At 45.2% G+C, this 16,497-nt stretch overlaps 1 protein-coding gene across 3 annotated transcripts in view; it reads left to right on the top strand.

Moving 5' to 3' along the window:
- Window positions 1-16,497, top strand: part of LGALS8 (galectin 8) — an 898,608-nt gene that overhangs the window by 577,095 nt on the left and 305,016 nt on the right. For all 3 annotated transcript variants that reach the window (XM_069607929.1, XM_069607930.1, XM_069607928.1), the window contains one exon: window positions 9,486-9,512. In XM_069607929.1, the coding sequence (XP_069464030.1) occupies window positions 9,486-9,512 (27 nt within the window). The remainder of the gene's footprint in view (window positions 1-9,485; window positions 9,513-16,497) is intronic.

The raw sequence follows: 16,497 nt of genomic DNA on the forward strand, positions 1-16,497 counted from the left end.
GGGGTGAGGGAAGGGGGAAGTGCGAGGGGCAGAGGAGGAGTGGAAAGTGCCGAACATGTGATAAAAAAAAACAGGAGGTGGCAAGTGTAAGAATTAAGCGTAGGCAACGGGTGTCAATAAGTGCAGGTAAGGGGGCTGTAGGGTAACAGATACAGACCCAAGTGCAAGGGTTGTTAGTAGGCAGTGCTGGTATGCAGCTGGGTCGGCAATGATCTGGGCCAGAAATTAGAGGGTGGCCAGGTGCCCAGTGCAGGATCAGACATAGATCAGCAGGGGAGAGGGAGAGAGAAGACAGAAGCAAAGAGGAAAGTCTTGAGGTGGTTCTCAAGTTTCAGAGAGGCAGGGAGGCTGTTCCAGAGGGAGGCCCCAGCCGAAGAAAGAGATCTACCACCAACTCGTTGCTTGGAGAAGCGACGGACCCTGAGGGAGTTGGAGGTGGAGGAGCGAAGAGCTTGAGTAAGAAGGTATTTCCGAAGGGAGAGTTGAAGGTATTGCGGACCAAAGCCCCAGAAGGCCTTGTGGACCATGCATAGGGTCTTGAATTTAATCCTTGCAGCCACTGGGAGTCAATGAAGGGATTCCAGGGCTGTAGAGATACGATCCCTGGACTTGAAGCCAAGTACAAGTCTCGCAGTCCTGTTCTGTATGAGTAGCAAAGGGCAGAGAGTAGTAGCAAGCAGATTTAGAAAGAGGCTGTTGCAGTAGTCTACCCTGGAGAGAACCAGAGTCCGAGAGACAGTGAGCTTCTGGGGGGAAGGAGAGGAAAGGAAGAATCCCTCTGAGGAGGTGCAGTTGGTAGTTTGATTTCTTAGAGAAGTCAGAGATGTTTGGAGAAAAGGAAAGCGTGGAGTCGAAGATGACCCTGAGGTTCTTAGCCTCACAGGTGGGAGCATGGAGAGGGACAAGGGAGGCTGGCCAGAGAGTGACAGGAAAGGAAGGTGCAGGAGTGCCGATGAGGAGGCTCTCTGTCTTACTGGCATTAAGGCAGAGGTCACTCCTGGATTGCAGACCGACAGTCAGAGATGAGAGAGATTAGAGGTGCAGAAGTTAAACTGCCACCCCTGGCTGCAGTGACATTGGCCCTCAGCCGCTGCCAGGAACCCACGTGTGATTTCTAAACCTGCCCTGTTTCACTGAAGAGCAAATGCTGCAGTTGACTGGAGGCTAGTGCAGCAAAGGTACATGAATGCACGATGTGTTTGGCCTAGAGCTTTATGAAAGGGGGGTCTGATTAACAGACTCCCCTTTTAGAAACAGAATTACCCACATCATTTTTTTTATTAATACAAATCAATAAAGCTAGGGCTTTCACACCCTCACAGATGGCAATCTGCACTCTACAGCCCATGCCTCCAGATAAGGTGCGTACTAGGCCTTGTTACGCATGAAAATCTTGTAAATACGACAACTTTATTATTTTCCTGAGTACATTTACACAGAAGTTTAGAGCAGAGGGCAGTGCAAAGGTCAGGTTACTTGACAGAAATCAGAAGGCTTATTTTGATTTTTATCTGCATGGATGTAATTTGCAACCCATGGATAAAAGCCTCTGAAACAGAATGCATTTATCTGAAGCCTTTCAAAAAAAGGAAACTGCACACTATGATAAAAGGAATGGTATATTTCCATTCAGCTTCTCCTGTGTTGCACAAACAGAAGCACTGTGCATGTTTATTTTCATAGCATATTAGGATTGTAAAATTAATAAGATGGAAAACTAAGTTGCAATTGAAAATTAATATTTTGTAACAAATGATGCTTTTTTTCCCAGTGAAAGAAAACAAGTATTGCACTATTGTTTTTTTCAGAGTTCCTGTGCTGTGTGCATAATCATCCGGAGGCAGATCATTTTTACACTATAATTTAATGTACTCTAATTATAAAAACAGTGTTCAAAATGATGACTATGCATGGTCTAGTTTACATCCATTCAACCTTGCAGTCAATTGGGAACATTACTATAAATGGTCAGTGGCAGCAGAGTCTTTGTTCAAGGGTGAGTGATTGTCATTACACAAATCACTGGTGTTGTAGCCTCTCAAATCTTCAAGACTACATACAATTAAAACACCCAGAACCTGACTCTCCAGGAAGTGATAGCGCTGTTCAAAAACAAACTAATGAAAGTTACATTTGCAATTGAAATAGAAACTCAGCAAAACATTTCCCTGTGATAATCCAAATAGGTATTTAACTTTATGTAGTGCTTCATACATGGTTCGTCCAACATCTAGGCACTGAATATTATACCTCAGTTGATACGTTAACCGACCTCTGAGCAATGTTGGCCAATAAGATATCTCAGCCGGTTGAGCATCCGTTGCTGCGATCTGTGCATTATCTGTAGGTTGCAGGTTCGAATGTCAGCAAGGCCAACTCAGCCTTTCATCCTTTCAAGGTCGTAAAAAGAATACCGACTTCAGTTTGGTGATAATTCGGATAAATATGTACAGCGGTTTGCAAAAAGCGCTATATAAATATTTATTTCACCATCCATGAAATTAGATATAGAATTGAACATGGAGTCCTTGCCTCTCTGCACTGTTTTATCATAACATTGGCATACCTTTAGGTAGTAATAGCTCCAGGAAATTAGGACTTTCAAAAGACATTTGTGCTATCGAATCTCAAAACGCACAATACAACTCATGCTTGCTTTACTATGTAATTGGCTAGGTTTTTGTGTTTTCAACATTTAAATATATACAGGAGAGATCGAATGGCCAGACCTTAGAGAAATAAATGAAAGGTGTATTCTGTCACAACGCAGAAAGCTGCCGCATAGTAATGATTTCCATACAGTTTTTGCACATGTTGGCTGGATGTTGTAACGCTCACCTGACTCCCACGGAGGCGCTGGTCTAGTCTGGGTTGCTGTGGCCTCTTCGAGCGTGATGCGCGGAACTCGGAACACCGACTGAACAGGATCCTCAAATCTTGCTTGTCTGGCCCGTAGGAATATCCTTCTGCAGATGAGAAAGGGGATTAACAGACTGCAGAATAGTGTGTTTGCTCCCCCCTTCCTCCCTTCATTCTTCTCTAACTTCCTCCGAAATCCCCGGTTGAAGCTCACCTTATGGTTTGAAAGGATGAACTCTCCATCCTGCTTCTGGTGCAGGGGCGCGTGTTTGTCCAGTTACTTCACTGGTTTTCAGAATGGCGCTGGCAAAATCCACTTGACTTTTCCGAGCGGAACGCCGTAAGTATGAAGATTACAAAAGTTCAAGTGTAGAGCCTCCTTTTCTGTTGCCTTCCTAACCTGTGATCTGTCCTTAATTTCAGGTGCAGAATGAAGGCGATGCGTTGAGGGATTGAATTGCCGATGGTGAACTCAGGTGAGTTAACGATGGGGGCGATCCCTCTTAATGTCTTTATATTCCTCCAGTAATGTCTTTTGTCCTTTCCCCATAGGGGCCGGGGTGCGGTACCTGCCAACGAAGCGGTGCCGACCCGAAATGAGGAATGGTCCACCAACAGAAGACCGGTAAGTGTTATGGCGGAAAAATAGGCTTTCCTCATATGTTCCTTCTGCTCACCTTTTGTCTCTTCTTCTCTCCCCTAGGCGCAGAGATGTGGCAACCGGTGCAGACAGTCGCGGTGGAGCCAGAAGAACTCCCGAGGACAGGCGAGTGAAGGGCGGCGCTGCAGCGAGCAACGCAGTGCTTTTAAATGAAAGTCTTTTCTCAGGAACGCTGGCGTGAAGGTTTCGGATACAGGTAAGAAGTTTGATAAAATTCTTGGTTTTCACCTTTCTCTTCTTTCCTTACAGGTGTTCCAGGATCGAGGCGGGCGTGGCTGGAGACCAGATGCAGGAGCAGACACGGTGAGCATTCAGCTGCTTGGATGCAGAACAACGCGAAGCGTGAGCTACTGTCTGGGCGTGGCTTAAATAGCCCCCAAAGTAGTTCCAGGTAAGTATCCTTCCCTGGCCATGCCCGAGTGGCAAAATAGTCCCAATGAAAAAATAGTCCCTTTCAGGTCTCAGGGAGGCCTGAATCTTGCAGCACGGTCTGCATCAGGTAAGTGCACAAAACACCTTCCTTTATGAGCCTGGCGCCTATGGCGCCAGGACTGATGTCCAACATGAGCCTGGCGTCAACGGCGCCAGGACAGAGTCCAAAGAGCCCCTATAAGGGGCCGCTGGGCTTTTACCCGGGGGCATGATGCCTGCTCCCGGGGGTGCTGGGCCTGGCCTGGTGCTCCGGGGGTAGGCATCATGACAGATGTCACATACATTTTACTCTCTTGCAAAGGAGAAAAGTAATTTTTACTCTCTTAAAATCGCATTTAATCTCAAAGGTTAAAAATGGGAGTAAAATACTCCCACCTCAAAATCTTATCTGGAGCACTGCTAGAGCCTTTAATTGGATATACGAGGCTGGGCCTAAACAGTAGAGCTGAGCCTCAGGCATAAGATGGTTGTACCCAGGCGTCTGAGGCTGTGTCTGTGCATATGATGCTTGCTTCTGTCATAAACTCGGTTTCTTTCCCGTGTGTTTCTAATACTCACTGTTTCAGTATTTAAGAGAATTGCATTGTGAAAAATAAGGCCTTTTCTCCCTTATTTAGGATTCTCAAACTTAGGTGTGTCTTAAACCTGTCTTTAACATGTGCATTGTGTAAACTCCTTAATCCTGAGCGTCTGTCCTATTGCTCAACTTGCTTGACTCTAATGTCTTGTCTAATAGTAATAAATAATTTAGCATTTATATAGCGCTACAAACCCTTGGGTATCTGAGCGCTGCTTATTACTACCCACGGTGTGTGGTGCTCATTTATCGACCCCGGAAGGATGAAGGGCTGAGTTTGGCCCTGCCGGGATTCGAACCTGCGTCAGCAGGCTCTGCACGGATGTCAAAGCAAGAGCTCTACTCGCTGTGGTATCGCACCGGCTCCTAGTCTAGTGTCCTTCGCTAGTGTCTCCCCCTCTCCCCTCCACCCTCATCCTCTCCCATCTACTCTATGATGCTCTCTGTGTCTCCTATCTTTTCTAACTGCTTCTCTATTGACTATCCTGCTCTCCTCACTAAATCTGGTAAGAAGACGTTTAAAAAGGACATCCTGGTCTCCAACCCTGGCATCCCTATCGCTGACGCCTACACCAGTGCCTCCTCCAAGGAAACTCTCACCGACATCCTCTTTGTTGTGCCTTCACCCGACCTATGGACCATTCACATGGTCTCTGTGCTCTCTCCTTTCTCTTCTTCTCCCATTAATGGTGGCACTCGCTGGGATGCCCTCCTGGCCTCCTTCCATTACTCTAAGGTCATCATTAATGTTTACACTAATGGAACCGTCTTGGTCGAAGGCCCTCAGGCCAACCTTCACCTCTTTGATAGACGCTTCCTGCGCCTCCTCAACTTCCTTTCCTCTCTTGCTGTCCCTTCTCCCCTTTCTGTGACTACCACTGCCCCCTCTTTGGCTACCTCGCCTTCCCCTTCCCTCTCTGCCCCCTCTCAGGATCCTTCTACTCCTCCGCAGGGCATACCTCTGATGTGTACCCCTCCCCGGAAGGCCTTCAAGGATGGCAACCTTCTCCATATTGTCACCCTAAATTCTCGCTCTGCTGTCAAACACTCCTCTGATATCTGCCGCCTTCTGGAAGAAGTTGACCTTGACGTCCTAGGTCTCATCGAGACATGGGTCACGGCCAGCTCTGTCGCAAGCTTTGATACGCTCCTACCCAACGGCTACAAGATCCTCTCTGCGCCCAGGTCCAACCGCTCCGGTGGGGGTGTAGCCCTGATCTTCCCTGAGTGGATTCCTGCCTCTGTTACTCCTACGCAGGCCTACTCCTCTTTTGAATGCCTCGCCTGCAGGCTCTCTCTCTCCCCTAGCCATTCCCTTACTGTGGCTACTATCTATCGGCCACCTGGTTAGATTTCCTCCTTCCTCTCTGAGTGGGCAGCCCTCTCCTCACTCCTGGCCTCTACCACTCAACTCCTCCTTCTTGGAGACTTCAACATCCACCTGGGTGCCTCCTGTCCTCCCTCTGGACTCTTCCATGATCTCTGCGACTCTCTCTCACTCACTATTCTCCCCTCTGGCCCGACTCACTCTGCAGGGCACACTCTGGATGTTCTGATCTCTTCAGACCTTTCCCTCTCTGTCCCTCTCACCACTTATCTCTCCTGAAGTGATCACTTTCTCCTCTCCTCCCACCTTACCCTCCCTACCCCTCGGGCCAAGCCACTTCCATCACTGCCACCCACCTTCTCGGTCATCCGACCCATGAAGCGTGTGTCAGCTGAGGCTTTCTCCGCCACCTTCTCACCCCCCTCACCCTTGGCTGACTCTCACCCTGACACCGCCCTCTCCATGCTCCACTCTGCTATATCTGATACTCTTGATATCCTTGCCCCTGTCACGAGAATCCGCCTGAAGCCCAAAGCCAAGTGCAACTCCTGGTACGACTCAGACCTAGTCACCCTAAAACGCAAGTGCAGGGTGACTGAGAGGAAATAGCGTGCTTCATGTGCATCCTCTGACAAACTGGCCTGCCGCCTGTTGCAAAGGCAATACGGACTCTCTGTCCTAACCAAGAAGAGAGCTCATATCCAAGCCTGTGTCTTTGCAGCATCTAACAACTCGGCTGAACTCTTTAAAATCTGCAAGGAACTGGCCAATCCTGCCGCAGTCTCTACCTCTCCTGTCCCTTCCCAGGCCCTCTGCACGGCACTGGCTTCTCACTTCATCTCAAAAACTCAGGACATCCTGTCCTCTCTCTCCTCCTCTCCCCCTTCTCCCTCTACTTCCTGCTCTTCCTCTGGCCCTTCTCCGGGCACCTCTCCTCCCTCCTTCTCTGCCTTTCCCCTGTTCTCCACTGACAAGGTTTCTAGACAAGTCTGATCTATGAAAGTCTCGTCCAAACAGGTTCACCCCTGTTCCTCTAAAACCATCAAGGACCCCATTGACACCCTGGCTCCTGTCCTGGCTGATTTCTGCAATCACTCCTTCACCACTGGAGTCTTCCCTTCCCCCCTGATGCACTCTCTTGTGCACCATCTTCTTAAGAAACCCTCTGCCGACCCCTCCTGCCCGGCTAACGATCGCCCAATCTCCATTACTCCCTTCCTGGGCAAGCTCTTGGAGAAACTGGCCATATCCACACTGAATCTGTTGGTTGTCTTCATGAGCATCAGTCTGGTTTCAGAGCTGCCAGAAGCACGGAAACTGCTCTCCTGAACATCCGTGAAGACCTGCGCTCCAACCTTGACTCTAACACCCCCTGCGTCCTCATCTTGCTTTATCTTTCTTCTGCCTTTGACACTGTCAACCATACCATCCTGCTCAACCATTTCCGTGATAATCTGGTTGTAACTGGTCAGGCTCTGGCATGGCTGACTTCTTTCCTCTCTGACCGACCCTCCCAAGTCCAGCTTGGGTCCTTCCTCTCTGCTATCTTTTTCTCCACCTGTGGTGTCCCCCAGGCGTCTAACCTCTCTCCCTGGCTGTTCAACCAATACCTGGCACTCCTTGCCTGCTGCATCGCCACTCTCTGCCCCAACTTTCAGTGCTATGCGGATGACACCCAGCTCATTTTCAGGCTACCCTCGGCCTCCTCCTCTCCTTTCCTCATCTCTGACTGTCTGCTATCCAGGAGTGGTGTGCCCCCAATGACCTCTGCCTTAATGCCAGTAAGACCGAAATTCTCCTCATCGGCACACCCGCTCCCTCCTTCCCTGTAGCTCTCTGGCCGGCCACTCTTGGCCCTCTTCCAGCTCCCACCTGCAAGGCTAAAAACCTTGGGGTCATCTTCGACTCCACACTCTCCTTCTCTCCTCACATCTCTGACGTCCCTAAGAAGTTACACTACCAGCTGCAGCTCCTCAGAGGGATTCTTCCTTTCCTCTCCTTCCCCCAGAAGCTCACTGTCTCCAGAGCTCTGGTTCTCTCTAGGCTGGACTATTGCAACAGCCTCTTTCCAAATCTGCCTGCTTCTACTCTCCGCCCTCTGCAACTTATCCAAAACAGGACTGCAAGACTTGTCCTTGGCCTCAATCCCAGGGATCGTATCTCTCCAGGACTGAAATCTCTGCACTGGCTCCCAGTGGTTGCGAGGATTAAGTTCAAAACCCTCTGCATCGTCCACAAGGCTTTCTGAGGTCTGGGTCCTCAATATCTTCAACTCTCCCTTCCTAAATACCTTCCTTCTCGAGCTCTCTGCTCATCCACCTCCAACTCCCTCAGGATCAGTCGCTTCTCCAAGAGTTGGTGGTAGATCTCTTTCTTCGGCTGGTGCCTCCCTCTGGAACAGCCTCCCTGCCTCCCTTAAACTTGAGGAGAACCATCTCCGGTTCCGGAAGCACCTCAAAACCTTTCTCTTTGCTTCTGCTTTCTCTCCTCCTCACCTCTGCTGACCTCCTGGCTGAAACCTGAACCACTCTGGCTACCTGGACACCCTCTTATCTCGGGCCCAGGTCGCCCCCCTGCCATCGTCTCACACCTACAATGCCCACCTGGGAAACCCCGCACTCGGGGACTGTTTCTGTATCCCAAAAGTCCCCTACCAGCCCCTTACACCTCTTGTCCGCACTTACCCATGCCCTTGCAACATGCTGGCCGCTACTTACTTATTGCTATCATCTTGTACTGCACTTGCCACATGCTGGGCGTTACTTATTTATTGTTATCATCTTGTACTGCACTGTCCCTGCCCCCTTCCCACGCATGTGCGCAATCTGACTGACACCTGACCTAGTAGGATCGTTGTCTGTCCTCCCTCTGTTCCCCTCCCTTGCCTCGTCGCGCCTTGAAGCACTTGTGTATAGGCGCGCTATAAATGCCATATCATATCATATGATGGCAGATCTTGTGCACGCATTGCTACACATAAGATATTTCTACTTAAGCATTTGATGGTATTGTACCTGTACATTTCAGGCTGTGTCTAGTCATTTGACAGCTGAAATAGTAGCTTTACATTTGAGCGGTCCACTGGCATACTTTGGCAACATTGTAATTAATAAACATTTGTAATGAAACCTGATTTTATCTGCTTTAGTAACATTTATTTCATGAATCGCACATTTGCAATTTGTTTTATTTGTGACATCGTATAATGTGGAGATATTGAGGCCAAGGTCATGTGATGTCACTTTGCGATGTCATCAGGGTCACATCTGATATGATGGAACTCGAATGTGTGATTTCGTTTCTACTACTCCTAGCATTTTTGTGATTTGACTTATCGGGTGTATTCACTTAAAGGCAAAAATGAAACACAATATTTACTTGTATGAAATTATCCTTTTTATTGTTTTTTTTTCAAGTTTCACAGGGTTTAGATAGTATACCTTTTTTGCATCTTAATTATAAGGTGTGTGTGTGTGTGTCTGTGTGTGTCTGTGATAGCACTGAAACCTACATATTTCGTTTACTTCTGCAGCTCTAATATGGTGTTTAGAATACACAATTTGCAATATGGTGAGAGACTTATTGGCAATGTTGAAAAGTACTAACCTGATGTTTTTTGTTTCTTGCAGATTGAAGTGCCAGAGAATTCAGAGTTTGTAAGTTAATGGTCAAAAGCATTCATTTGATTTGCCCAATGCACTGAGATTTTTAATTCACATAATGTTTGTTCCGGATAATTTGGAATCTGTCTAACCTTTGTATGGATGGTATAAATTGTCATGTTCCCAGAATTCACAAACATTTTGTGCAAGCTGAAATAAGGCATCGTTTACTTAAAATTCTTGTTTCATAGCTTGGTGAGTGGTACTGTTCATGTGGGTGAAGGTGGAAGCCCAGTTTTGGAATTGCTATTACTCTATTCCTGGAAATGTGTTACAGGATTAGCATAACAAATATAAGTATTTGCTACCAAATTAAACCCCTTATGTGCTAAGAAAGGGGCCTGCAACCTTTGCCTTCCTGATGTTTGCACTGCAACTTCCATCAGCCGTAGCCAGCATAGTCGATGCTGAGAGCTCACAGAACCCATAGTCTCAAATATTTTGAGAGCAGCAAGTGGTGATTAGGGATATCCCAGTGGTAAGCCGTTTGACATTTGTGTATGTTAGCATTCAAAGCTCAATGTTAGGAAAGAGTTTATTTTTGCCAGTACTGAGAGACTCTATTTGTCTTTGCAGATTTCCTGTATTGTTACAATTACACCCATCACTTTTAAGTGAAGTGCGGTTAGGATACTGTGTATCCTTATATCTTTTTCGGCAATGGCTTTTTTGTTACATTTACAATGTGCCTAGGATTGGCTGGTGGCAGTGGATATGGTTGTATTTTGTTTTATACTTTTTACTCATGCACTTTTGAATTTGCCACAAATGCCTACTAAGGGTAGCTAGCACACTATGAATGCCGTGCAACAAGGTGGCTTTTGCCTGTCCTTTGGCAATATTGTTCTTTGGCCTTCTTCCTGTCCTCCTGGGGTCCACAAGTGCTATATATGGGAAGCCTGTTGCCAGGCTAAGAAGCGGTATGTGTTTCAGCCCGGATGTAGGGGCAGGGGACTGTCTGGTCCCAGTATGCATCCTGGTGCCTGAATGTCTGTTGCTGGGCAGATGCTGTGGGAAGTGGCTAATTGGATGGACACTACCAGTTTGAATGGTGCAAATCTTGTATGAAAGGATGGCTCCTGCAGCCATTCGACAGAACATCGGTGAAGCCAAGACTTTTACGAAGAAAAGAAACTTGCTGTCAATTTCTGTAACTGACCAGCACCAACTCCAGTGAAATCATGCTCCTCTATCGTGATCTCAAGAAGGCCCTCATGGGTTGTTCGACCCCTGTACAGGTGGGATCAACCAGTCTCCACCCTGGCTCGCGGATCAGTGCCTTATGAGCCTTTGGTAGTGTCCCTGGACCAACCAGTCGACTGACCAGCTCTCTCCTATGCTACCTCGCTGCAGCTGTCACCATTCCGAGTACATCTTTGGAACTAGGGTGGAGGAAAAGCATATATCTGTCGCTGTGTATCAGAAGACAGAGTAGGCAGCAGCCCTTCTGCAGTGAGCGCTTACCCCTACTCATCCACACAGGACAGATTTACTAATGTTGCATATATTTTATTGATGGTCCACTGCTCAAAACATCTACTAACTCTTTTCATATTAACACATGCACCATATAAATTATGTCAATATACAGTATTTCAAATAGATGCCCCACACTCAATATGTGCTTTAATGTTTCTGACTGGATTCTCCATAATGAACACTCAAAGAACCCTCTTAAACTCTCCTGTATAGTTTAATTCATTTTATTATGAGAAATAAATAGTAAAACATTGCTACTAATAAAGTAACTACACACAACACACATAATATGCAGAACGTTATAAATGAATATACAGCTATCATTGTTATTGCCTATATGTCTACTCAAGACCAGTCAACTATTATAGAAAAATAAAAGCTACTTAAAAGTAACCATCTATCTCGTTAGTTCTCACTAGACCTCTCCTCTTTCCCAATGTGATATTAAAGATGGGTAAAACATGCCCCCTATCCACTACTGTCCTCTGAGAGTAGGGAGATGAGAGCTGGACGCCCGGATCCTGGAGGCTTGTGGTCTTCACAATCCAAAACATATCAAATCCAGTTGGAAAAACCACCTATCAAAATCACCATGATCTCTTAGCGAAAAGAAACCAAAATAGGTAAAAAAAGTCTTTAAATGATGAAGTGTCAATTGATATTGACCATGGTACAAGCAACAGCCAATTAAGAATAAAATATGTCCAAAAGTGGTGAGCTGATTGCCATAGAAATGCTTCTCTACACAGCTCATTCAGAAATAGAGTAGTTCCTCTCAAGAAGCAAAAATTAAAGTCATGGTGTTTTTTGGGTGGTTTTTTTGTTATTAGTTAAAACGTGTTCATCCTTAACAATTCACAAAAAAAACTCATTCAGATGAAAAAAGATCAAAATAAAATTAATCATACAAAAGGTAACACATGGGGGAACAAAATGAAAAGCTAAATAATCCAAGGTACCAACAAACTTATTTGTCCAATATCAAGCTGTTCAAGAAATATTGCTACTGCAATAGAAGTTGGATACCCAGATAAACATTTCCTCCAAAGCGATTCACGTTCAATATTATAACTCCAAAATAAAAAAAAATTGAAATACAGAAACCTATGCGTTTTCAATGCATTGCATTCGACCAAAAGATGTTTCAAAGTCTCTACAACACCAAAATCATTACAGAATCTACATCCAACCGAGGCCTTCTGGATGATCACTTCTCTCGAAAGATAGAGATTTCACCTAAATCGAACAAAGACCTTTCTAGCCCTAGGGCAAGGAAAGAGATTCAAATGCATGGCTGCAGTCCCAAGCTTTTTATGTTCTTCATTCAGGTGGGCTAGACTAACATGTCCATGCATTGATTGGATGGTGTTAGACCAATCTTGCTTCTACATTGATTTCTTAACCCCCCTGGATCATCCAATAGAATCTTATTGCACCTCTCGACAAATTCCACAAGCGTGACAACTTGCCCTTTTTCAATTTGATTTCCCAGGTTCAAATATAAAGAGTTTTTATTGGGGGATATACATTTCCGATAGAAACAGAAGGGACCATTGTGATTTTGATTTGAGAGAATTCAGCCTCAGGTCATATCTTATGGTGGCCATTGGGACCGCATTTGGAACCCCCAAAACAGCATGCCATATTATTCCTTCAATCACTGTAAGATATTCCCGAACCCAATTTTTCAACAATTCGATGCCATACAGGATCTTTGGACAATCTTTTCCTTCATAATAGTTTATGAGGGGAAAACACAAATATTTGCAATATCTGCTCTTTATAGGTTTCATTTTTGGTATATAGATCTCAAATGGATTAGTTATTCAGACTTTACTAGGAAGGTTAAAAATGGGGAAGCCCAAATACACAAAGGAGTTGACAATCCCCAGCTTTGTACTATGTAAGTTCCAACTGAGACATCCTGTGGCTTTCCTCTTGGAAAAAGACAAAATATTTGTTTTCCTCGGGTTAAAGTCATTTGAGTCTCACAAGCTCAAAAATGTATTTTCAAATGCTTCAAAGTTCAAGCAGAAAAAAGGAGGCAAAGTATCACCTGCCCTCTGCTATAGGCTTGCATGAAGGTAGTTGTTCCAGTCGGCTTCTGAATTCCAGTCTGCTTCTGGGTGGTCCTCCAGCCTTTGGTCTGCATTTTCCAGCTCTGTTAGGTCTGCAAACAGCTCTGCTCCTGCCCCTTCCAAAGTTAGTCTTTTTATAGTTTCGGAGCGTTGTTTTACTTAAGCCATCCCCCCCATGCGGACTCCTCCCGGCAGTAGCAACTTGCCTAAATATCAGTGTCTAGCAGGATGCCTACTCCTCCTGTCAACAGTAAGTTGCCGATTTATCTCTAAAGCAAGGTCAATGGCAAATTGCTGAATGACCGTTAGCCTACATTATCCATCATATCCGGGCTTGTAGTCCATTGTAGTTTCTTAGAATATTGTTATTTTTAACCTGAACATTCAGCTTTATTTATCAAAACAAAACTAGGCAATTGGAACACGTCCCAGACCATTGTTATTGTAATGCTTCTATGTGTTCCAAAACAATGGGTAAGTCTGGCACACAGCCCAGACATTCAAACTGAATGGGAAACTGTTTATAATTGTTGATATGTTCACATTGCCTGAATATATTTCAATGCATTTCCCTATGAACTCGCCCAAAGGCTACACGGCTTGAGATATCGCTCAAACCATCATGCCCTATGCATGGTTACAACTAAAATTACGTATGACAACCCCCGCCCCCTCCAGAAGTTGTACAACAAGCTATGAAGGCATCTTAGGAATCCTGTGAATAAGAATGAAGAGACAAAAGAACATAGCATATTACATAATACCAATCGCTAAAAATGTTCACTCGGGATCTTCACCGGTTTTCAAAAATAAAATAGTACTAAACGTATATCTTCTTCAGAAGAGCTTGTTGTGGTAGATACTGCAAAACCAATGTAAAATAGTCATTATTGTTGAAGTAGAGATGAGTAGATTTTTGTCACACAGAAACAGTTCTCATCTGTCCATCAGGTTACAGCTTCGGTACAATATGCATATGTTCTGTTATTTGCCACGATGAAATAAAAATATAATCAGGATGAACCCAGCTGCTAGGATATAGAAAATAGGCGTAATCTCCGAGCCTATTTTCTCAAAGAAGTCCAATATGCTTGTCAATGGATTGAAGGGAAAAAATGAATTAATCAGCCAGTCTGCAATGGATCCCAGGATGGGGCTCCTATTTGATGGAGAATACCTTTCCAGTAGGACTTGAACCTCTTTTGGCCTATCTGGTGTTTTCTCCAGCGTGGCTTTGGCCATAAGCAGCGCTTTGTATGATGCTCCAATAAAGGTTTCTGTGATGCTAGTGTTGTCTATCTTCATGTTCAGGAGGTATGCCAGTTTCAATTAGAACTGTGGGAACTGCAGAGGTGTTAGCTTCACTTCCGTCCAGCCAATTTAATAGCACTAGTGTAGTCCGCAGGTTGGATGAAGGATGTTGTCACAATAGTTTACCACCTTTGAGACAGTGATCAGGCTGGCAACTCCCAGAGGTACACCATAGCATGAAGCATTAAACTGCACTATGTATGATCCATTAGGTAGCCGTAGAGATTTGCTACTAAAAGTGTCAATTCAAATTGCACTTAACGTACATTTGGTGGAGTTTGAAATCTGCTCACAGGGCTGATCTTCGAAATGTCCTGGCATCTTACAATGGAGTGTTCTGTGAGGTTTCAGAAATGAATGCCAGACACAAAGTTGTCATGTTTTTGGGTAAAGACTTTTATTAACATAAACAGTTTGGGAAAATGCCTATCTGATCCTGCTCTAAGAGGAGCTTCCCTACCTAAAACCAAAATCTAAGTATCTGTCTGTATCAGGATGTCAGAAATCAAAACTGTCCTTGTGACTAAACGTTCTATCCTGGCTCTCATACTACAAACTAAATAATAAAGTGAGAAGGGAAATGTCTTTAACCTGGTATTTGCAAAAAGTGTTCATAAATGAAAATAGAACAGCTCCGACATAAAGGTTCTTCAAGGTAACAGAACCTTACTTCCAGAGGGTGGTTCCCTTCCCCTGGATTCTTTAATGGTATGACAATGTTTCTTCTTGGTCTAACAGTTCTCTAAGTCTCTCTTGGCCCACAACAATCCTGTTAGGTACAAAGCTGGTTAGCCTTGTAATTCCCTCTTCAAAAAGTTTCTTCTTTGTACAACAAACATTGTCCTTTCTTTTGATTTCTTGTAAGTTTGCAATTGCCTGCTACGCTCCCCTGCCAGGACTTCTTATGCAATTCCAACTACCTGGTATACTCTGCTGGCCGAACTTCTCATGTACTTGTAGCTGCCTGGTTTACTCGCCTGGCAGGACTTCATACTTCGATACATATATAACAGTTTCTCTTTACATCCAAAATTGTGTATTTCTTCCTTGGTTTGGTATCTTTAGTAGTTTCAATGTTTGCTTTAAGTTTTCCCCATGGCTGCATTCCACGCACTCATACCTTGGTTGGAGTCATGTTTGTACACTGCCCTTTTGACTTGCAAACAACCTTTTCTGTTCCTGCAGCTTTATAATGTTCAAAATGTGTTTGGCGCAGTTGCCAAAATGCCCAGGGGTCCCTACTTTGCTTGGGCTAACTATCCGGCTCTGTGTGGCATATTTGGTCCTGTTCACGCTTATGCAACGTAGCTTTGCTGCCTGTTTTCCACTCTGGACTTCTTTGGCATTTCTCCAGCTTCTCTCACAGCTCCGCTCCTGCATGCATGTTTGCTTTCAGGTCCCGGTGAGGGTAACTTTGCTTCCTCCAGCTTGGATGCTGGCATCCATGTGGCACATCCTGTATGCACAACGTTGTTGTCCCTCTCTGCCGGTGAGCCCCTTGGCTCACCACACCAGCTCTTGCCTCTAGCTTCCACGCGACTTCGAGGGAGATACGTCTTCTGCTGAACAGCTGCTTTCAATAGTTCGGTTTCCATTTTTAAATGTCCCTCGCACAGGTGCTTTCTCAAAACAACTAGCACGCTCATAGAGCTTGAGGCTCTTTCTGCTCTACATAATTTCCTTCATCCTCCTCATCCCAGTATTTAGGTGGTTTTGTGAATTGGAGTCCATTGTTGTCAACTGATGCACAGTACTTGGAAAATCTCTCTCAATGGTTCCATATGAAAAACCAGTTCTATATGAAGGGGAATTAGAACTGAAAAAGGTTTTCTTGGAGCATTTACTTTTTTAGACTAAGGATGGGGTTTTGGCCTAAAGGGTGTTGTTAGGAAAATGTTTTTCTATTTTCCCTAAAGGGGGAAACAGATGCATGGAAAATAGGCCATTAGGGTATTGGGTATCAGTGGGTCTTTTTCATTAGCAAACCGGGGATACCATGTCCCATCCAATGAAGTCATGACATCTCCCAGGTGGTTGTCTCCTCCCATGTGAACCTCCCTCATATAAGCGCCCTGAGGGTCCGGATAATGTATCAGCTGCCTTCCCCTGGC

Source organism: Ambystoma mexicanum, chromosome 4q, assembly GCF_040938575.1.
Source record: "Ambystoma mexicanum isolate Mex_15411 chromosome 4q, UKY_AmexF1_1, whole genome shotgun sequence".
NCBI lineage: Eukaryota > Metazoa > Chordata > Amphibia > Caudata > Ambystomatidae > Ambystoma > Ambystoma mexicanum.